The 16,999-nt window shown below is 38.0% G+C and overlaps 1 protein-coding gene across 6 annotated transcripts in view; it reads left to right on the top strand.

The window, feature by feature from the left end:
- The window catches only part of ZC3H13 (zinc finger CCCH-type containing 13), a 59,171-nt gene that overhangs the window by 26,615 nt on the left and 15,557 nt on the right, over positions 1–16,999 (top strand). For 4 of the 6 annotated variants that reach the window (XM_050947018.1, XM_050947009.1, XM_050946979.1 and 1 more), the window contains 8 exons: positions 991–1,130; positions 1,939–2,096; positions 3,510–3,707; positions 5,172–5,345; positions 6,463–6,773; positions 7,992–8,456; positions 9,521–9,703; positions 16,290–16,824. In XM_050947018.1, the coding sequence (XP_050802975.1) occupies positions 1,044–1,130; positions 1,939–2,096; positions 3,510–3,707; positions 5,172–5,345; positions 6,463–6,773; positions 7,992–8,456; positions 9,521–9,703; positions 16,290–16,824 (2,111 nt within the window). In that variant the 5' untranslated portion in view covers positions 991–1,043. The remainder of the gene's footprint in view (positions 1–990; positions 1,131–1,938; positions 2,097–3,509; positions 3,708–5,171; positions 5,346–6,462; positions 6,774–7,991; positions 8,457–9,520; positions 9,704–16,289; positions 16,825–16,999) is intronic. The other 2 variants (XM_050946989.1, XM_050946999.1) reach the window with 2 other exon arrangements.

Genomic DNA, 16,999 nt, shown 5'->3' with positions numbered 1-16,999 from the left:
AAAATGTTTAAGAAGCGTCATATTAAATTAAAATGCAGAGCACCCCCTGGACTGATGGCCAGGACCCGGGCAGTGTGAGTGCCACTGAAAATCAGCTCACGTGCCGCAGGTTACCTGCTCCTGATCTAATCCGTCCCAGTTAAATATGATGCAAAACAAGAATTTGTTACTGTCTGCCCTCTCTCTCAATCTGTTTTGAAACTTGACTAACAAGACATCGGTCATAAAATTGTTTGATCAGTACATAAGCAAAAAGAAACTGGCCCTCAGCCACTGAGTGACTGGCAGGGCCTTTCTCATTTAGGTGACCGGTTCAAATCTAGCCTACATCAGTTGTGGCTGATGAACAGCTGATCAGTGAAATTAGGTGTGTTTACCTCATTTAAAACAAAAAAGGACTCAATTTTACAACGATTTTTACATTTGCCTGTCTCATTTGAGCACAAAAACTAAATTATCTTTGCACATAGCCCATATAGGTCATTGTTGAAGTGATTGTCAGGGTGCCAAAAGAAAGCTTGCTACTTGCTATGGCTGCTTGTTCTGTGGTCCAGAAGAGGATTTTGGTGTCCAAGATGTCGGTCACAAGCATTCATTTTTAGCTTTCATTCAACTAAAAAACTGTACCAGCTGTTTTCTGGCTTAAGACGGAACAATTCTGGGGGAAGATCACCACTTCTATTTCTCTTTGTTGGGGCATTGAAATACTTCATGCTATTTTGAGTAATTGAATATTGTGATGTGTATTTGCTTGGGAGCCCTAGTTATGGCCCAGGACCGTGTTTTGCTAGGTTTTATACAAACATAGGACAAAAAGATGCTGCCTGTCCCAAAGTGCTTATAATCTAAATATAAGGCCTAGTCTACATTAGAAGATTAGGTCTGCATAAATAAGTCACTCAGGGGTGTGATGTTTTTTGAGAAGTATGTCTGTTTAAGATCACTTATTTCATATATTGCCTGTCATCTTTTTTTTTTTCTTGAATAAAGACTCTGATAATGGAGAAGTTAATTATGATTATGACCATGAGCTGTCTTTGGAAATGAAACGTCAAAAGATTCAGAGAGAACTCATGAAGCTTGAACAGGAAAACATGGAGAAGCGAGAGGAAATAGTCATTAAAAAGGAGGTTTGTATTTTGAAAATAGGTACACGTATTCTTACAACTAATCAACTGCCATTTTATGTCCTTAGAGTCCTAATTGTTTTCTGCATGTCTGGAGCCGCTATGTGCTACCATGGGGCAAATGATAAATGACTGTTGGGCATAACTTTACAAACATAGGGCTATATTCTGGCTAGCCTTTCTGTGTAGGCAGGGAAGGAGGCAGATAGGAGAAGAACTTTGGGGCAAAAATCGTTGTACACTTGAACTTGCTGTCCCAAAACCTGTGAAGTACGTGTGAGAGAGGTCTTCCCACATTGAGGTTTAGAAGCTGTGAATTTGTTTCATATGCTTCAGTCTGGACCATTTTATCTATGCCAGTCCCCCACCTGCCCTCACTATTTGTATTACACTGGCTTTTATTAGGCATAATCTTGGTGGGTGGTTCATAACTGGAAAGAATATGCCTATTTGGAATATGGGACCTTAAGAGCCAGAATTTTGGGGCTGTAGGTAAATCTTATTGGAGTGCAATTTTTCAGGCTAACTTTAGAGTGTTATTCATATCCATAAAATGATTCTAATTGTAATGATCTGTTAGATGTCATTTAATTATGTTGTAGGTCTTTTGTGCAGCATTTTCATTAAGATCAGCTTTATTTTAGGATATTTTAATTAAGTACTGCAAAAGTATGTGCTTAGTATGTGTGAGGCAGATGGTGTGTCAGTGGTTGTTACTATCTAAAGTTTGAATGATATTAGGATCCTTATTCAGGATATGCATACAGCACATGAGTTTTTGGTTGTAGTTGAAACTTTTTCTTTATCCAAGATTTCTCCAGAGGTGGTTAGATCTAAATTATCACAGTCTCCTTCACCAAGAAAGTCTAAATCTCCAAAACGAAGGTCAAGTCCCAAATCTTCATCTTCAGTTAGTAAGAAAGAGAAGAAGACTTCTACAGTGTCTTCACCACTCTTGGACCAGCAGAGGTCAGTAGGTAGACATACATTATGGATCTGGAACAGGGTGGTATGTCGATACATTATGAAATGTTTCATGCTAATCGGTGGATATAGATACTCATTTTCATTTCCCCTTAAGGTGTGAATTCAGTGTACCAGTTTTGAAACTGTCGATTTTTTGCAGAGTTCACAAAAATCCCTGGGACAGGGCAGCATATATATGTCTCCATTGGTTTTATAACTTGTAGATTTTGCATTAAACATAGTTTCTTTAAATGACGTGAACTGGCTAGAGCCTGTGAGATGCACTGGAGAAATCTAAATAGAAATAATATGATGTTTGTTCAATGATGTGGGGTATTGTTGGTGGTTAAATACAAGTTAATTTAGGCTAGAATTGAAATTTTGCAGTTTGGGGAGTCAAGTGTTCTGTTGGCACTATATATTGCTATACAAGAGAGACTACTTGGCCTTCGAGATTAAGGAGTGACCTGGAGAGTTATAGCACTGGGAAAAGAAGACAAGAGAAGGAATGAAATAGGCAAAATCACAGGCTGTTACAACTGGGCTTCTTGCCACAAAAAATCAATCAACTAAAAAAGATCTTGCTGACTCTAGAACCTGGGAATCAATGTTTAGCTCCATTAGCTGTGAGGAAAATTACAACCCTAATACAAGAACAGGCACCTATATTTGCCAAGCAAATTGCCTTTGAAGCAAGTTATGCTTAAATAGGGGCACAATACTTGTAAATGTTGGTTTTGCTGTAAAAGACTAGTATAAGGGATTGCTTGCTACAGTGCTTTAAGATGCAGTGACATCTAGGTACTAATATGTTTGTATCTATTTGTTACTGACTTACGAAAAATACATTTGGGTATAAAGAAATATCTTTACACTTCCTTGTAATTCATGATGGAAAGAAAATGTTCACTATTTATTCATAAGGCTCCTGAAAATATAGTAGGATGCTTTACATACAAGGAATGAGTGATCCCTACCCCAAATAGCTTAAAATTTGAGGCACTGATCCTGCAGTGTATTGTGCACAGATGTATTGTTTCAATTGCAGAATCTGGACAAGATACAAAGGATTTTGATGTTTTGATGCATGCAGTTTTACAAGGGCATTGTAGCTTTGGAAGCTGTGGTTACACATTTGGGAGCAGTTCCAAATTTTGCAAGCCTATTTCAGAAATAAGGATTATTCAAATGGCCATGGGAAACTTCAAAGGAGAGCTTGACATTAATTTTCCTTTGTATTCACCATTCAGTCAAGTACAACTGCAAATGCCACTATCTGCTGACGGAATAGAGAAGTTTGCCCCAAAAGCTGTAAAACGCTTGGCTCTATAAATTGGTGCTGCTAGTATCTAAGAGGTTAACAGATATTTTGTTTAGTCTTTTAAATAGCTTTTTCTGGTATTTTGATACATTTAGGAGTTCCAAAAGCACCCAGAGTAAAAAGAAGGGTCCTCGTACACCTAGTCCACCTCCTCCAGTACAAGAGGAGACTCCCCTGGGGAAAAAGCATAAAGAAAAACATAAAGCAAAAGAGCGTTTAGAAGAAAAAACAAGAGAGGGGAAAGAGAGAGGACGTGACTTTGAAAGACATAAGGAGAAAAAAGAGAAACAGAGGTGAGTTCTGTTGCATTATTAGGTTTTTAGCATTAATGTAATCTTGCTTAGGTTGTCTGCATTTCTGTTAAATCTGTAGTTCATATTGCACTAAATAGAGAGGGTTTTACATTTGACTTGCTGCCAGCTTTCTCTGAATTCATTAAATATAATTGCATCATATAGTGGACTAATAAACTGCAGCTAATTGAGTTGTCACTTTAATAAAAATAACTTTGTTGTTGAGATGCCCTTCTGAAATAACTGTCATGTTCTCCATCAGTGAGTCAGACCTTGACTGGTGGTCCAGTCCAGGGTTCTCTCATCTTCATTCTAAAGCCATAATTTTTCCATTATACCTTGAACTTCCCATTGTAGAGAAACATTACGTCACTTCTTCAGAATATCAGGTCAGTGGACCCGTGAAGAGAAAACACTATTATTCTGCAAATTGGCCATTAGGAGGCATTCTCCTCTCCCTAAAGTCTCATTTAGTAAATCTAGTGTTTTAGTAATGCTGTTTCTTCAAAAATTGCCTCTTAAAAGTCTCTACCTTTTGAGATGCTTACATCCAAAGGTGGTTCTATGTATTCACACTCATACCTGCCCACCTTATCCATCCCAAAACCTGTTTGTCCATGTGGGGAAGGTAGGTCATATTCATTCTCTCTCTCACACACACAAAACGTATAGTGGTAAGTTTACTATTACTTCATGAAGACTAAGGAATTTAGGAAAACCTTTACATCCTGTCATAAGCTGATAAAGTAAAAAGACTCGGAAAGGTGGTTGGATCTGAGGCAGAAGGTCACAAGCAGTAGTGGGGAGCACTCAGTGCAGCTGTGATAGAAGCGGGAGTGTATTTGGCAGCCTGTGTGCGTGTGCTATAATGATAGCAGTAGGTACTTCCATGGCCATGGCTGCAGCCTGTTATAAAAGTGTCAGTGACCTTTGTGTGTGAATTTTTAAGTTACTTCATATTGAGAACAAATACTTGAAATCCTCCTGATCCTTCAGTAAGCTAGATGGCAGTTCAAGATACCAGCAGTCCTTTTCTTCCTTCAGAAGTCATCATTAAGGTCTGAAAACTTGTCTGAACTTTTTTATAGTAAGGTTCTGATTTTACAGAATTAATTAAATTAAAGCAACAAAAACAACACATTCCTTGTTTTTGTATTGACATCTAGCTGCTTAAAAAATTGCAGATAATCTAGAGGATTCAGGCTTCACCCTCTTTGTATTACATTGAAAAATATATTAAATGGGATCTTCTGGAACTAAACAAGTTTGTAGATTGTGTAGATATTAGATTCTTGAGCAGTATATGATGAAGATAATTTCGTATATGATGAACAAACTATTCTGCCAGAAGTAATTCTTGATCCTGTACTATGGGTGTGGTCTTGGAGTTGACTTTAATTGATTGGACATATACTGATCCCATATTGTGCATGCTGAACAAGCTGCTACTTGTATGTTTCTTAGAGATCTTTCAGAAGGCTCCCATAGACAGAAGCGTTCTCCTAGTCCTGCTGATCATTCTGGCAGTAATTCCTCTCCTTCCAGAGAATATTCACCTCCTGCCTCAAGGAGAAGACAAACCTCCCGAGCTCCAGCCAAGTCAACTGCACACAAGCATACTTTCTCACCCTCTCGCAGGTGGGAAGTTAATAACAGAGTTCTTATTTTCCTAAACAATTCAAACTTTCCTGTCACCTTATCAAGTCACTTTCTCTTTTGTGAGATCACATGATATAAGTGTTCTTTCCAAAGATGTGAGCATTTTGATACAGAATTATTTACCCTAGCAGCAGTATTAAACAATCTACTTTACTGTTAACATGAGTAGCTGTGAATCCCTGGTCCTGAAAACTCTTTACTTACCTGAATAACCACACTGAAGTCAACAGGACTACATAGCTGCTCAAAGTTATGCAGGTGAGACAGTTGTGTACATGCGTAAGAGTTTGCAGGATTGGGGCCTAAATTGTCTTAGACAAAGAGATATCCTAATAAAAGTTTACAGCTAACAGAAAATTACAAAAACAGAAATTTAAGAAGCCAGTGTTACTTGCCACAGGGATGCTGTATATAGCTATACTTAGAGTGTGCACCCATGAAAGAAAATGTATAAATTGTCTGCTGCATGTTACCAGGATTTCTTGAAAGCACCTCGTATTTAGTAAAATATCTATGTTGCTGGGGAAGACTGCATGTTTCATAGCAACAAAGTTCTTGTCGTCTAATCAAAGGTGCTTTTTTTCTGAAATATATAGAGTTTTTTTCTGGACGACTTGCTCTTGAATATTATCTAAAGATTAAACTAGGAATATAGAGTGATTGTAAGAAACCCTTAAAGTATCTATATAAAGAATTGGAGATATACTTATCTCCTAGAACTGGAAGGGACCTTGAAAGGCCATCAAGTCCAGCCCCTGCCTTCACTAGCAGGGCCAAGTACTGATTTTTGCCCCAGATCCCTAAGTGGCCCCCTCAGGGATTGAACTCTCAACCCTGGGTTTAGCAGGCCAGTGCTCGAACCACTGAGCTATGCTTCCTCCTCCCTCCCACATTATTTTTGAGATAACAGTAAATATGCATGGGAGAGAGGAGCAGTTTAGAAATAAGGATTTTATTTTCCAGTTGATGGCTAGAGGGCGGAGATTATAGAAATAATTTTATTTTTTATTGGATTTTTTTATTGAGGTTTTATTATTTATTTTATTGTATCATAAATAATTGCATGTTGTGGCTATTTTAATGTTGTGTCCTGCAGGTCTACGTCCCCACCAGGGCAGCATCACTCTCCCATATCATCAAGACATCACTCCTCTTCATCACAATCAGGCTCCTCTGTTCAAAGACATTCCCCATCCCCCCGCCGCAAAAGAACTCCTTCTCCAACCTATCAAAGGACAGCATCCCCACCTGTGAGGCGTTCTTCCTCTCCCTATCCCCCGCGCTCTTCATCCTCTCCTCAGAGGAAACGAAGTCCTTCAAGACATCAGTCCCCAGGGAGAGAGAAGGGGAGGCACGATCGTGACCGGACTTCACAATCGCATGATAGACGCCATGAAAGGAGGGATGGTATGAACAAGAATACATTTTTCAGAAACATTTTACATTGCCCCCAAAGCGTAGTTAGCTGACAATTAAAAAACCCGATTATTTTAATCAGTTTCATCTAGATTTGCTCCAAATAGTTGACAACACATTGGTTAAAATGCCTGCAGACATCTGTGCAGCGCTCCTGTTCCCACTGTATCGGGTATAGTGTAAAAGGGAGAGACTTTAACTAGAATGATAGTGTAGGCAAGATCTTTCACTGTACTAGGTCTCACCAGTATGATATATGTTGAAGTCCAGAATGGCCTTCATTTTTTCTCTAGTATCTAACCATCCTTTCCTGTATATGGCAGTGGCTGCACCAATCACAGTAGGATAGTGGTGTTCTCTCAAGATGCCAAATACCTGCCAGTGAACTACATAGCCTGTCAAGTCTGTTGGGCAATTTTGGTGAACAAAAATGCCATCACCCCCAGATTTATGAAGAGAACATTGTCGAGATTTGTAGACCAACTATATTATAATATAATGGAACCCCATTTATCTGACCCTCCATTATCTGTCTGTCTATATTAACCCAACAACCAGTGCGCACAGGTCCAGAAGTGGGCGATCTCTCTGGTGGCCGCTAGATGGTGCTGCAGTCTCACACTTTCCCATTTTCTGGATTAGCTGAATTTTTGATTATCCAGCCTGGCCCCAGTTCCAGCTAGATCGGATAAATAGGGTTCTGCTGTATTTATAATGGGAACATATTGTGAATAAATAAATACATTTTAAAAATCATATTTTAGTGGTGAGAGGTCTTAACAAAGATGATGCTGTAGATGCACTCTGAGCACATTGTCAGGTGCATAAGGAATTGAAAAGGGAAATTACCACAAGAAAAGTACTTGAACTCAGTACTCTATAAAGGAATATGCTCCTAGTCCTAAAATTATTGCAGCAAATCTTCGTCCTAACGCATTTTGAAGTTACTGAATATATTTAATCTCTAAACAATGAAATGTGATACTTACTAGATCACAGATTCAAATCCATAGGAGAGATTTTTCTAAAGCAACAAGGGTAGTTAAGCACCCAACTCCAATTTGTGCCTTTGTAATTCTTTCCCCATAGGCTTTTGTGTAAGAAATCTTATTTGGTTGGATCATTTTATATCCTTTCTACTTTGGATTGTTAGAATCTAATATTGCAGACTTTAATCAAGATGAATATTACATTTAATTTGTTTTCCAGAAACTAGAGGAAAAAGAGAAAAAGAGAGGGAAACCAGAGAGGAACGAGATTATGACCAAGAGCAGAGTGCCTCCAGGGATCACAGAGATGACCGAGAATCTCGGGATGGAAGGGATCGGAGGGAGACCAGGGATAACAGAGACCGTAGGGAGCCAAGGGAATCCAGGGACACTCGAGACTCCAGGGATACGAGGGATTACAGCAGAGATAATAAAGATAGCCGTGATCAGAGAGACTCACGTTCTATACGAGATACCCATGACTACAGAGACAGAGAGAATCGAGATACCCATAAAAAGGAAGATCAGTATCAGGAGGAACCACGCAGTTATGGAAGAACCCATGGCAGAGAAGAGAATTCCCGTGCTGACACACGGAATGAATCCAGAAATGAGTCGAGAAATGAAAGTAGAAGTGACCGGACTGGCAGAAGTCGAGGCAGAGGTCCAGAATTATCTGACAAAGGTACTATGTGATTTATTTTTTCAATGTCTGTACTACATTATTTGATAATGAATTGCTGCCAAATAAGCGTATGCTGTTAAAGCAATTTTAAGTGGTATTTTCAGTAAAATAGAACTGTCGCTTAAATGCATAGCACTCCTCTGTTTTCCATTCATTAAAACAGTGTAGCACTGGTACTTGCCATAGTATTTAAAAATTCTGTGCCACTCTGCTTAATGTATCTGCAACCTTAGCTGTTCCCAAGGGCCATGAAATACAAATAAAAGCCTGAAGTGTAACGAAAGACTAGCAAAGGCAGATTCTCCGACCATATGCATTACACACCCCTCTTCCTTCTCCTCAAATATGCATGTATACCCGGGTTCAACTTCTTCCATTTTTCTCACGTACGAAATATGTAACATTTTCTATGGCTTTCCAAAACCAGTTCCATTGTAATTTGTGTTTGAAGAACTGTTAATTCTTTTATATTATCACCATTTGGTCATCTGTATTCATTGTTTTTTGCTTTGGTTTCTTAGTTTTAATGTATCAGTTTTTTCTTTTTATTTTCTTTTTTAAAAGCTTCCAATAATTTTAAAACAACCTCCATCATATCTTGACTGCTTGGTCTGCTCATTTCCTTCTGCACAATATCTGCAACCTTATTCTTCTAAGGACAAATTTCCGCCAACTCCATGCTACCTTATTACTAGTCAGAAAACCCCATATTGTAACTAGAGGAAGTTGATTTATCCTGAAAATAGAGTACTGTATTTGGGCATGGTGTATATAATTTTCAGATGCCTAGAATTCAAGTACAGTATCTTATTTCTGGTTTTGGTAGGTTGATGTCTCATTTTCACAAATGTGTGTCAGATTTGTTAACTATAAACTTTTAAATCATTAGGATGGGGAGTTGAGCATTGAAACAGTTTTCTATGTCAAATAGAGTTTAGAATTTAACTTCTGTTTCAATGGTGTAATTAAATGAAGTTAGATATTTTAAATAGTTAATTGTTATAAAATGTCAATGGATTTTCTTACACGTGAACTCTTATGGCGAGTGTAAATGTTTTCAATAGGAAGTCGGGCAACCAGGGGGTCTCAGGTTGACAGTCATAGCAGTAGTGGCAACTACCATGACAGCTGGGAATCACGGAGTAGCTATCCTGACCGAGACCGTTATGACAATCGCGAGCAAGCACGGGATTCATCCTTTGAAAGAAGACATGGAGAAAGGGAAAGACGTGACAACAGAGAGAGAGGTATGCAAACATGCATGCACTAATTCAGAAACATACAGCTGACTTGATATTGGAATTTGGCATCAGTCTTGTGCTGAGGCTAACGAAACTTGACATATCTAGTACAAATGCTCATTAGCATAGCTATATAATAGATTCTTCCCCCACACCCTCCTTGACTGGTTTATGCCATTCCTCCACTGCTGTTTTTATTCATTCAGTATATTTTAAGCAAACAACTTTGGGTGACTTCAGTGTGAAATGAATAAGTTGAAAAGAACTGCACATTTTTCTGAAGGATATTACCTATTTATGTACATGAGCATGTAGCTACTGTCGCATTTCAATACATTACTTGTTGATATAGAATTGTACAGAATATCTTTTGTCTTAGTATTTAAATATGCTGTTGTGAAGGTTTGGCTAACCTTGACTGGCTACTAAAGTAAGGCACAGCATAATACTGTGATTAATACAGTGTGACTTTTTACTGACTTGGGAATTTAATATTGATTAGTGCTTTGCTGTGGTCAGTGTCAAATGGCTAATAAATCTTGATCCAGATGCTGGTGAGGATGGGGAGAGTCCATGTTTTTATAAGGGTCTACCATTTTGGGATTAGCATGAGACATTTCATTTTCATAGCAGATGGAATGCTGCAGTTGTCCCTAGAGAGTTCTGTTCTAGCATCCAGTCTGAAAAGTCATCTTAGAGTTGGCTTCTGAAAAAGTTGGCTTGCTGACTTCCTTGGTTAGCAGAACAAGAGAGCTTAATTAAGGCAAATTCATGGTTTAGGGACAGTGAGGAGAATAAATGCAAACTTGCAATGAATTTTCGGTCTTCGGGAAGGCTTTAGTTGTGTTCAGTGTGGCCATTGAATCCCAGATGCTGCCTGTGTTTGTTCCTTTAAAAAGGCATGTTAGGCACTACTCTGCCAAGTTTTCTTCTCTCCACAAAACAACATAATATGTCATGTCTTCTGTTCCTGTGAAAAGCTCTGGAGGTTTTTTTAACTGCTGCTCTGCTTTAGTTTTTCTTCTACCTTCAAGGAAGGACTTTGTTGAACCTAATCTGCATCTTTCTTCTTGTCATTAGCCTACAGACTGAAGTCTGAATATGTCCTGGACGTTGGCAGTTTCTAATTACTTTTTATCTCTACCACCTTTGCAGTAACCAGCTGATTAAATTATAGTGCAGTTTGAACTTTCATGTCTTACTGAGTTCTAAGTAAAAATCTTAAAATTAGAAGTAAATATAATTATGTCAGTACAACAAAGGAAATTTATGGGAGGCAAGCCATTTATTTTAAATTGAAATGCACAATAAATGTTTATAAGGAGCTCTAATAGAATTGAGTCAGGCTTAAGTATCTTTCCTTAGCTCTTATGGTTTTACTTTACTCTGTTTCTTAGAAAAGCTTTTTTTTTTTTTTTTTTAAACAAAATCTTCTCAAAGAGTTAATTTTAAGTACAGATTTACATGAAATTTGGGAAATGCTAAGAGTGCTTTAAAAAGGGAACACGTAAGAGAATTTTATTTCTTCTCAAATACATTAGGAGTTTTTAATATGGTTTAAAATATTAAACTAAATAATACAAAACTAAAATACAAATTCTTGGGGCTAGGCATCCCGTATTCAGCTAAAACAGAAATACTTCAGAGTTAAATCTGATGTTTCCAAACACAAGTATAGTGTGTCAAAGGAGAAAGATGTGAACGTACAGTACAGTAATTATTCATCCATCCATCCCCACATGTATTTAGCAAATATATACTTACGGATGTCTGTCATGTTTCACATTTAAGCATTGTTTGCAACAGGGTGGATTTGATTTAAATCACTCATCAGGAAGTTTCGATTTCATCATGGATTTCTACATAAAAGTTCATTCTTGTTGGTGGTTATAACCTTAATACATATTCTTCACAACTCAGAGATAGATGTAGGTTTCATTTTTAGAAGGTTCACATTATACTTTTTTAAACAGTGATTTATTTTGAAAACTTTTTTCAGATTAGTTTTACAGCTATATCAGAAAATGAATGATTGTTTAGTTATTTCATTACCAAAGGTAATTGAAGCAGATTGATTGATAGATTCATAGACTCTAGGACTGGAAGGGACCTCAAGAGGTCATCAAGTCCAGTCCCCTGCCCTCATGGCAGGACCAAATACTGTCTAGACCATCCCTGATAGACAGTTATCTAACCTACTCTTAAATATCTCCAGAGATGGAAATTCCACAACCTCCCTAGGCAATTTATTCCAGTGTTTAACTACCCTAACAGTTAGGAACTTTTTCCTAATGTCTAACCTAAATCTCCCTTGCTGCAGTTTAAGCCCATTGCTTCTTGTTCTATCATTAGAGGCTAAGGTGAACAAGTTTTCTCCCTCCTCCTGATGACACCCTTTTAGATACCTGAAAACTGCTACCATGTCCCCTCTCAGTCTTCTCTTTTCCAAACTAAACAAACCCAATTCTTTCAGCCTTCCTTCATAGGTCATATTCTCAAGACCTTTAATCATTCTTGTTGCTCTTCTCTGGATCCTCTCCAATTTCTCCACATCTTTCTTGAAATGCGGTGCCCAGAACTGGACACAATACTCCAGTTGAGGCCTAACCAGCGCAGAGTAGAGCCGAAGAATGACTTCTTGTGTCTTGTTTACAACACACCTGTTAATGCATCCCAGAATCATCATGTTTGCTTTTTTTGCAACAGTATCACACTGTTGACTCATATTTAGCTTGTGGTCCACTGTGACTCCTAGATCTTTCTGCCATACTCCTTCCTAGACAGTCTCTTCCCATTCTGTATGTGTGAAACTGATTGTTCCTTCCTAAGTGGAGCACTTTGCATTTGTCTTTATTGAACTTCATCTGGTTTACCTTAGACCATTTCTCCAACTTGTCCAGATCATTTTGAATTTTGACCCTGTCCTCCAAAGCAGTTGCAATCCCTCCCAGTTTGGTATAGTCTGCAAACTTAATAAGCGTACTTTTTATGCCAACTTCTAAGTCGTTGGTGAAGATATTGAACAGAGCCGGTCCCAAAACAGACCCCTGCAGAACCCCACTTGTTATACCTTTCCAGCAGGATTGGGAGCCATTAATAACTACTCTGTGTGAGTATGGTTATCCAGCTAGTTATGCACCCACCTTATAGTAACCCCATCTAAATTGTATTTGCCTAGTTTATCGATAAGGATATCATTCGAGACCGTATCAAATGCCTTACTAAAGTCTAGGTATACCACATCCACCGCTTCTCCCTTATCCACAAGACTCGTTATCCTATCAAAGAAAGCTATCAGATTGGTTTGACACGATTTGTTCTTTACAAATCCATGCTGGCTATTCCCTATCACCTTACCACCTTCCAAGGGTTTGCAGATGATTTCTTTAATTACTTGCTCCATTATCTTCCTGGCACAGAAGTTAAACTAACTGGTCTGTAGTTTCCTGGGTTGTTTTTATTTCCCTTTTTATAGATGGGCACTATATTTTGCCCTTTTCCAGTCTTCTGGAATCTCTCCCGTCTCCTATGACTTTCCAAAGATAATAGCTAGAGGCTCAGATACCTCCTCTATTAACGCCTTGAGTATTCTAGGATGCATTTCATCAGGCCCTGGTGACTTGCAGGCATCTAACTTTTCTAAGTGATTTTTATCTTGCTCTTTTTTTATTTTATCTTCTAAACCTACCCCCTTCCCATAAGCATTCACTATGTTAGACATTCCTTCAGACTTCTCAGTGAAGACCGAAACAAAGAAGTCATTAAGCATCTCTGCCGTTTCCAGGTTTCCTTTTATGAAGTCATTGGGAGGTGAACTCTCTCTAATTCAACAGGTTAATCATTAATATTTGGAGGATTTTCTTGCCATGCTGTATTAGGAGGAGAACATCACCAGACATTTAAGTTGTTTTATTTAACTAAAACAGCAACATTATGGATTTTTTTTAACAGCAAACAGATAATATTTTAGCAAAACAAGCATATGAATTTTTTAATTCAAAAATTCAAGTTTTTGAAAATCAGATTTGTTTTTGTTAAAATTGTTTAACTAAAATAGTTAAATGAAATATAAAAAATAGACTGTCAGCCAGATCAACATGAGAAACTTAAAATATTGGCTTCTGCAGCTAACTCAGTCGTCTTCGCCTTCATTTTTCTGTTTGTTCATAATCTAGAAAAGAAAAACAAGCTTTCCTGCTTTTTCAGATCCCAAACAGTTTCTCAGTTTGGAATGAATTAGTCCAAAGGAAGAAAATATTCTTTTTACACTGGCAGAAGAAGCTACTGCTGTTAAAAGTGAGATTATCACTTTAACAGTCTCTGAATCCAATTGCTTAAATAACTTCCACCAGTTCACCGGGGTGACTTTCTTTAAACGTCATCAGCAAACATATATTTCTTGAATGGTTCTTATTCCCAAACTGGGTCTCTTTTATGGCCTGCTGCCATTATAGGTTTTCCTTTCTAGTGAGAGAATTGTATGGTAGATCTCAAATCAATGAAGGCTGTACTCAAAGACCTCAAGACTTCTGGGTTATGCTGCTCAGTTTCACTTTTGTTTCTGCTGCCTGTCCCTCCTATCTCGCATTTATCTCCAGACTTTTCTCCTTGTACAGAGCTATTCAGCCCCCAACAATCTTATGTTCATTGAACTTTTTGAAACTTTTCACTTTTAAAGAGAGGCAAGGGTTTGACTCTGTACACGAATTTGCAGAGAGACAATAGGATTGAGGTCTGTGTTGTTTCTCACCTCTATATATTTATTTATTTTAAAACATTTTTGCTGTTAACAAGCATGTTATCTCTGGAGAGACAAATCTGCAGTCTGATAACTGCAAAACTAAGCATCTCTGATGGTATCTTCTAGACTGAGCACTGAGTCCCACTCGGTAGATTGAAAGATTAACCTAAATCTACACAGAAGCCCCTGGAACCCCATAAGATTGGGTCCCTAATCCATGAACTATTGGAACTCATTTACAAAACTTTTCTTAAACATTACCCGAATATATCGTCTCGTACTATAGAATTAGAATTTATAATCTCTATTCCATGATGGGATATCTTTGAGCTATAATGTATCTTAACTAAAACTACCTTTAGATAGGTTTTTTCCTCAAAAAGCATTTTATCAAAAAAAATCCAACTTTTATCCACCCTGGTTTGCAGATACTTAATACCACTCCTCGTGGCACTATAATGTAGAAAAATAATAGTTTAAAGATGAAGAACTTGAATTACAATGTAGTACTATTGCAGTAAGTGGTATTGAAATGATGTGGGCATACCAGCATAAAGAATGTGAATCCTGTATCTGGACCCGAGTTGCCTGAACTAACGATTCATATGCAAAAAATGATTATTTCGGCCATAGCAGAAATGTCATTCCTATTTACTTTTAATTTTACCTGGAAGCAAGGGAGCATTAAGTTATTATTAATTCACTCGCAGGTGAAAATTGATTAAACTGACGGGAACGTATGTTTTATTAACTCAGTTCTGTTCAAACTCCACATACATGCCCCTGAAGGATATTCTGTCAATAATGTATGGAGATGTGCATTATGTCAGCTTTGCAATAATGGACAAAAAGTCAAATCTGCGTTTTCCTTTATTCATACAAGTGTTTCCTCCACCCCTTTATGTAATGTCTTTAGCACCATGGAGGATTTTTCTATTATTCTTTACTAAAATATAATTAAGATCACAGTTAGTCGCAATTTATATCCACTTAAGTGAGATTTTGATGTCTGCAACTATGTATATTTTTGTTGCTAAGGAAAGGTGATCTAGGCATCAGAGTTTGTCTTCCTTTCTAGTCTTTCTCCCTCCCCTGCTGCTGCTAATACTCAAGTTAAATAGGGCTTTTCTTGTTATTCTAGACTAGTTATTTCCTATTTACACATGTATTCTTCCCCTATCCCTCACCATCAGTTCCTGTGTTCTGTGCCTATAACAGCTTTGCTTGTGAAGCCGCAAGGAATATTTGAAAGATTTCAGTTCTGATGTTTCCAATATTTCCTCTTTGCCCCCTTCTCTTGATCTGAGTCACCTGAATGATCAGACGATGAGCCACTGGGCCAGTCTGTTTCATATTTTTCTAAGTATTGAAAGTGTTGGCTAGAGGAACTGTGGAATTGAGAATGGATTGAAGAAAAGTAAAATCCTGCTTTTTTAAATAAAATGATAAACTTCATTTTAAAATGAGTGTCCGTTTTAAGCATCTGTTTAATTGAAATCATATAGAAAATATCTGATGCTCTTGGGCAATAATAGTTGTCAAATAGTAAGCAGATAAAGTTTTGAATTACAGGGAATAGACTTATACAAAATAAAACCTTTATAGCCATGGTTTGTAGTGACCTTAAGCTTAAGTAGAAAAGACTTAAATTTCTTCATTTTAAAAATATTTCAAGATAATACCCTTCCTCTCATGTCATTCAGAACTTTTTCCAGGATTCTGCAAGAATCAAATTGTATCTTACTTTAATAAGAATACAGAAGCTTCTATTCCATTTTAAATGATTAGTGTGCTGTGAGAGGCGTATTTATCTAATTAGTCACTGGCAATGAAACTTGACTTTCTTTACAGATCAAAGACCAAGCTCACCAGTACGGCACCAAGGAAGGAGCGATGACCTTGAACGTGATGAAAGGAGAGAAGAACGAAGGGTAGACCGGGTTGATGATAGGAGAGATGAAAGGGCCAGGGAGAGGGAACGAGAGAGGGAGAGGGAACGAGAGAGGGAAAGAGAGAGAGACCGGGAGAGGGAGAGAGAAAAGGAAAGAGAACTAGAACGAGATCGTGCCCGAGAACGGGAGAGAGAAAGAGAGCGGGACAAAGACAGAGAACGCGAACGGGAAAGAGACCACCGAGACCATGACAGAGAAAGGGAGAGAGAGAGAGAAAGGGAGAGAGAGAAAGAACGAGAGCGAGAGAGGGAGGAACGGGAAAGGGAGAGAGAGCGAGAACGAGAGAGAGAGCGGGGTCGCGACAGGGATAAGGAACGAGAACGTCCGAGAGACTGGGAGGACAAAGAAAAAGGAAGGGATGACCGCAGAGATAAGAGAGAAGATGTCCGAGAAGAAAGAAATACAAGAGATGTCCATGAGGAGAGGAAATCTAAGTAAGTGATTCTGCATGTGACTTATTTTCTCACCAAAAATGTAAAATATGATGTGATCCTTTAATGTTTCATGGGGTAAAACTCTATTTTCATTGTTGTAAACCAAGTGTTTGCTACAGTACAAGTAGCACGTCTGCTAGTAGGAGCTTGTAAAGGGTTATGTGTTGACTCCAGA

Source organism: Gopherus flavomarginatus, chromosome 1 (genome assembly GCF_025201925.1).
Source record: "Gopherus flavomarginatus isolate rGopFla2 chromosome 1, rGopFla2.mat.asm, whole genome shotgun sequence".
Classification (NCBI taxonomy): domain Eukaryota; kingdom Metazoa; phylum Chordata; order Testudines; family Testudinidae; genus Gopherus; species Gopherus flavomarginatus.
This window is presented reverse-complemented; position numbering and strand designations above follow the sequence as displayed.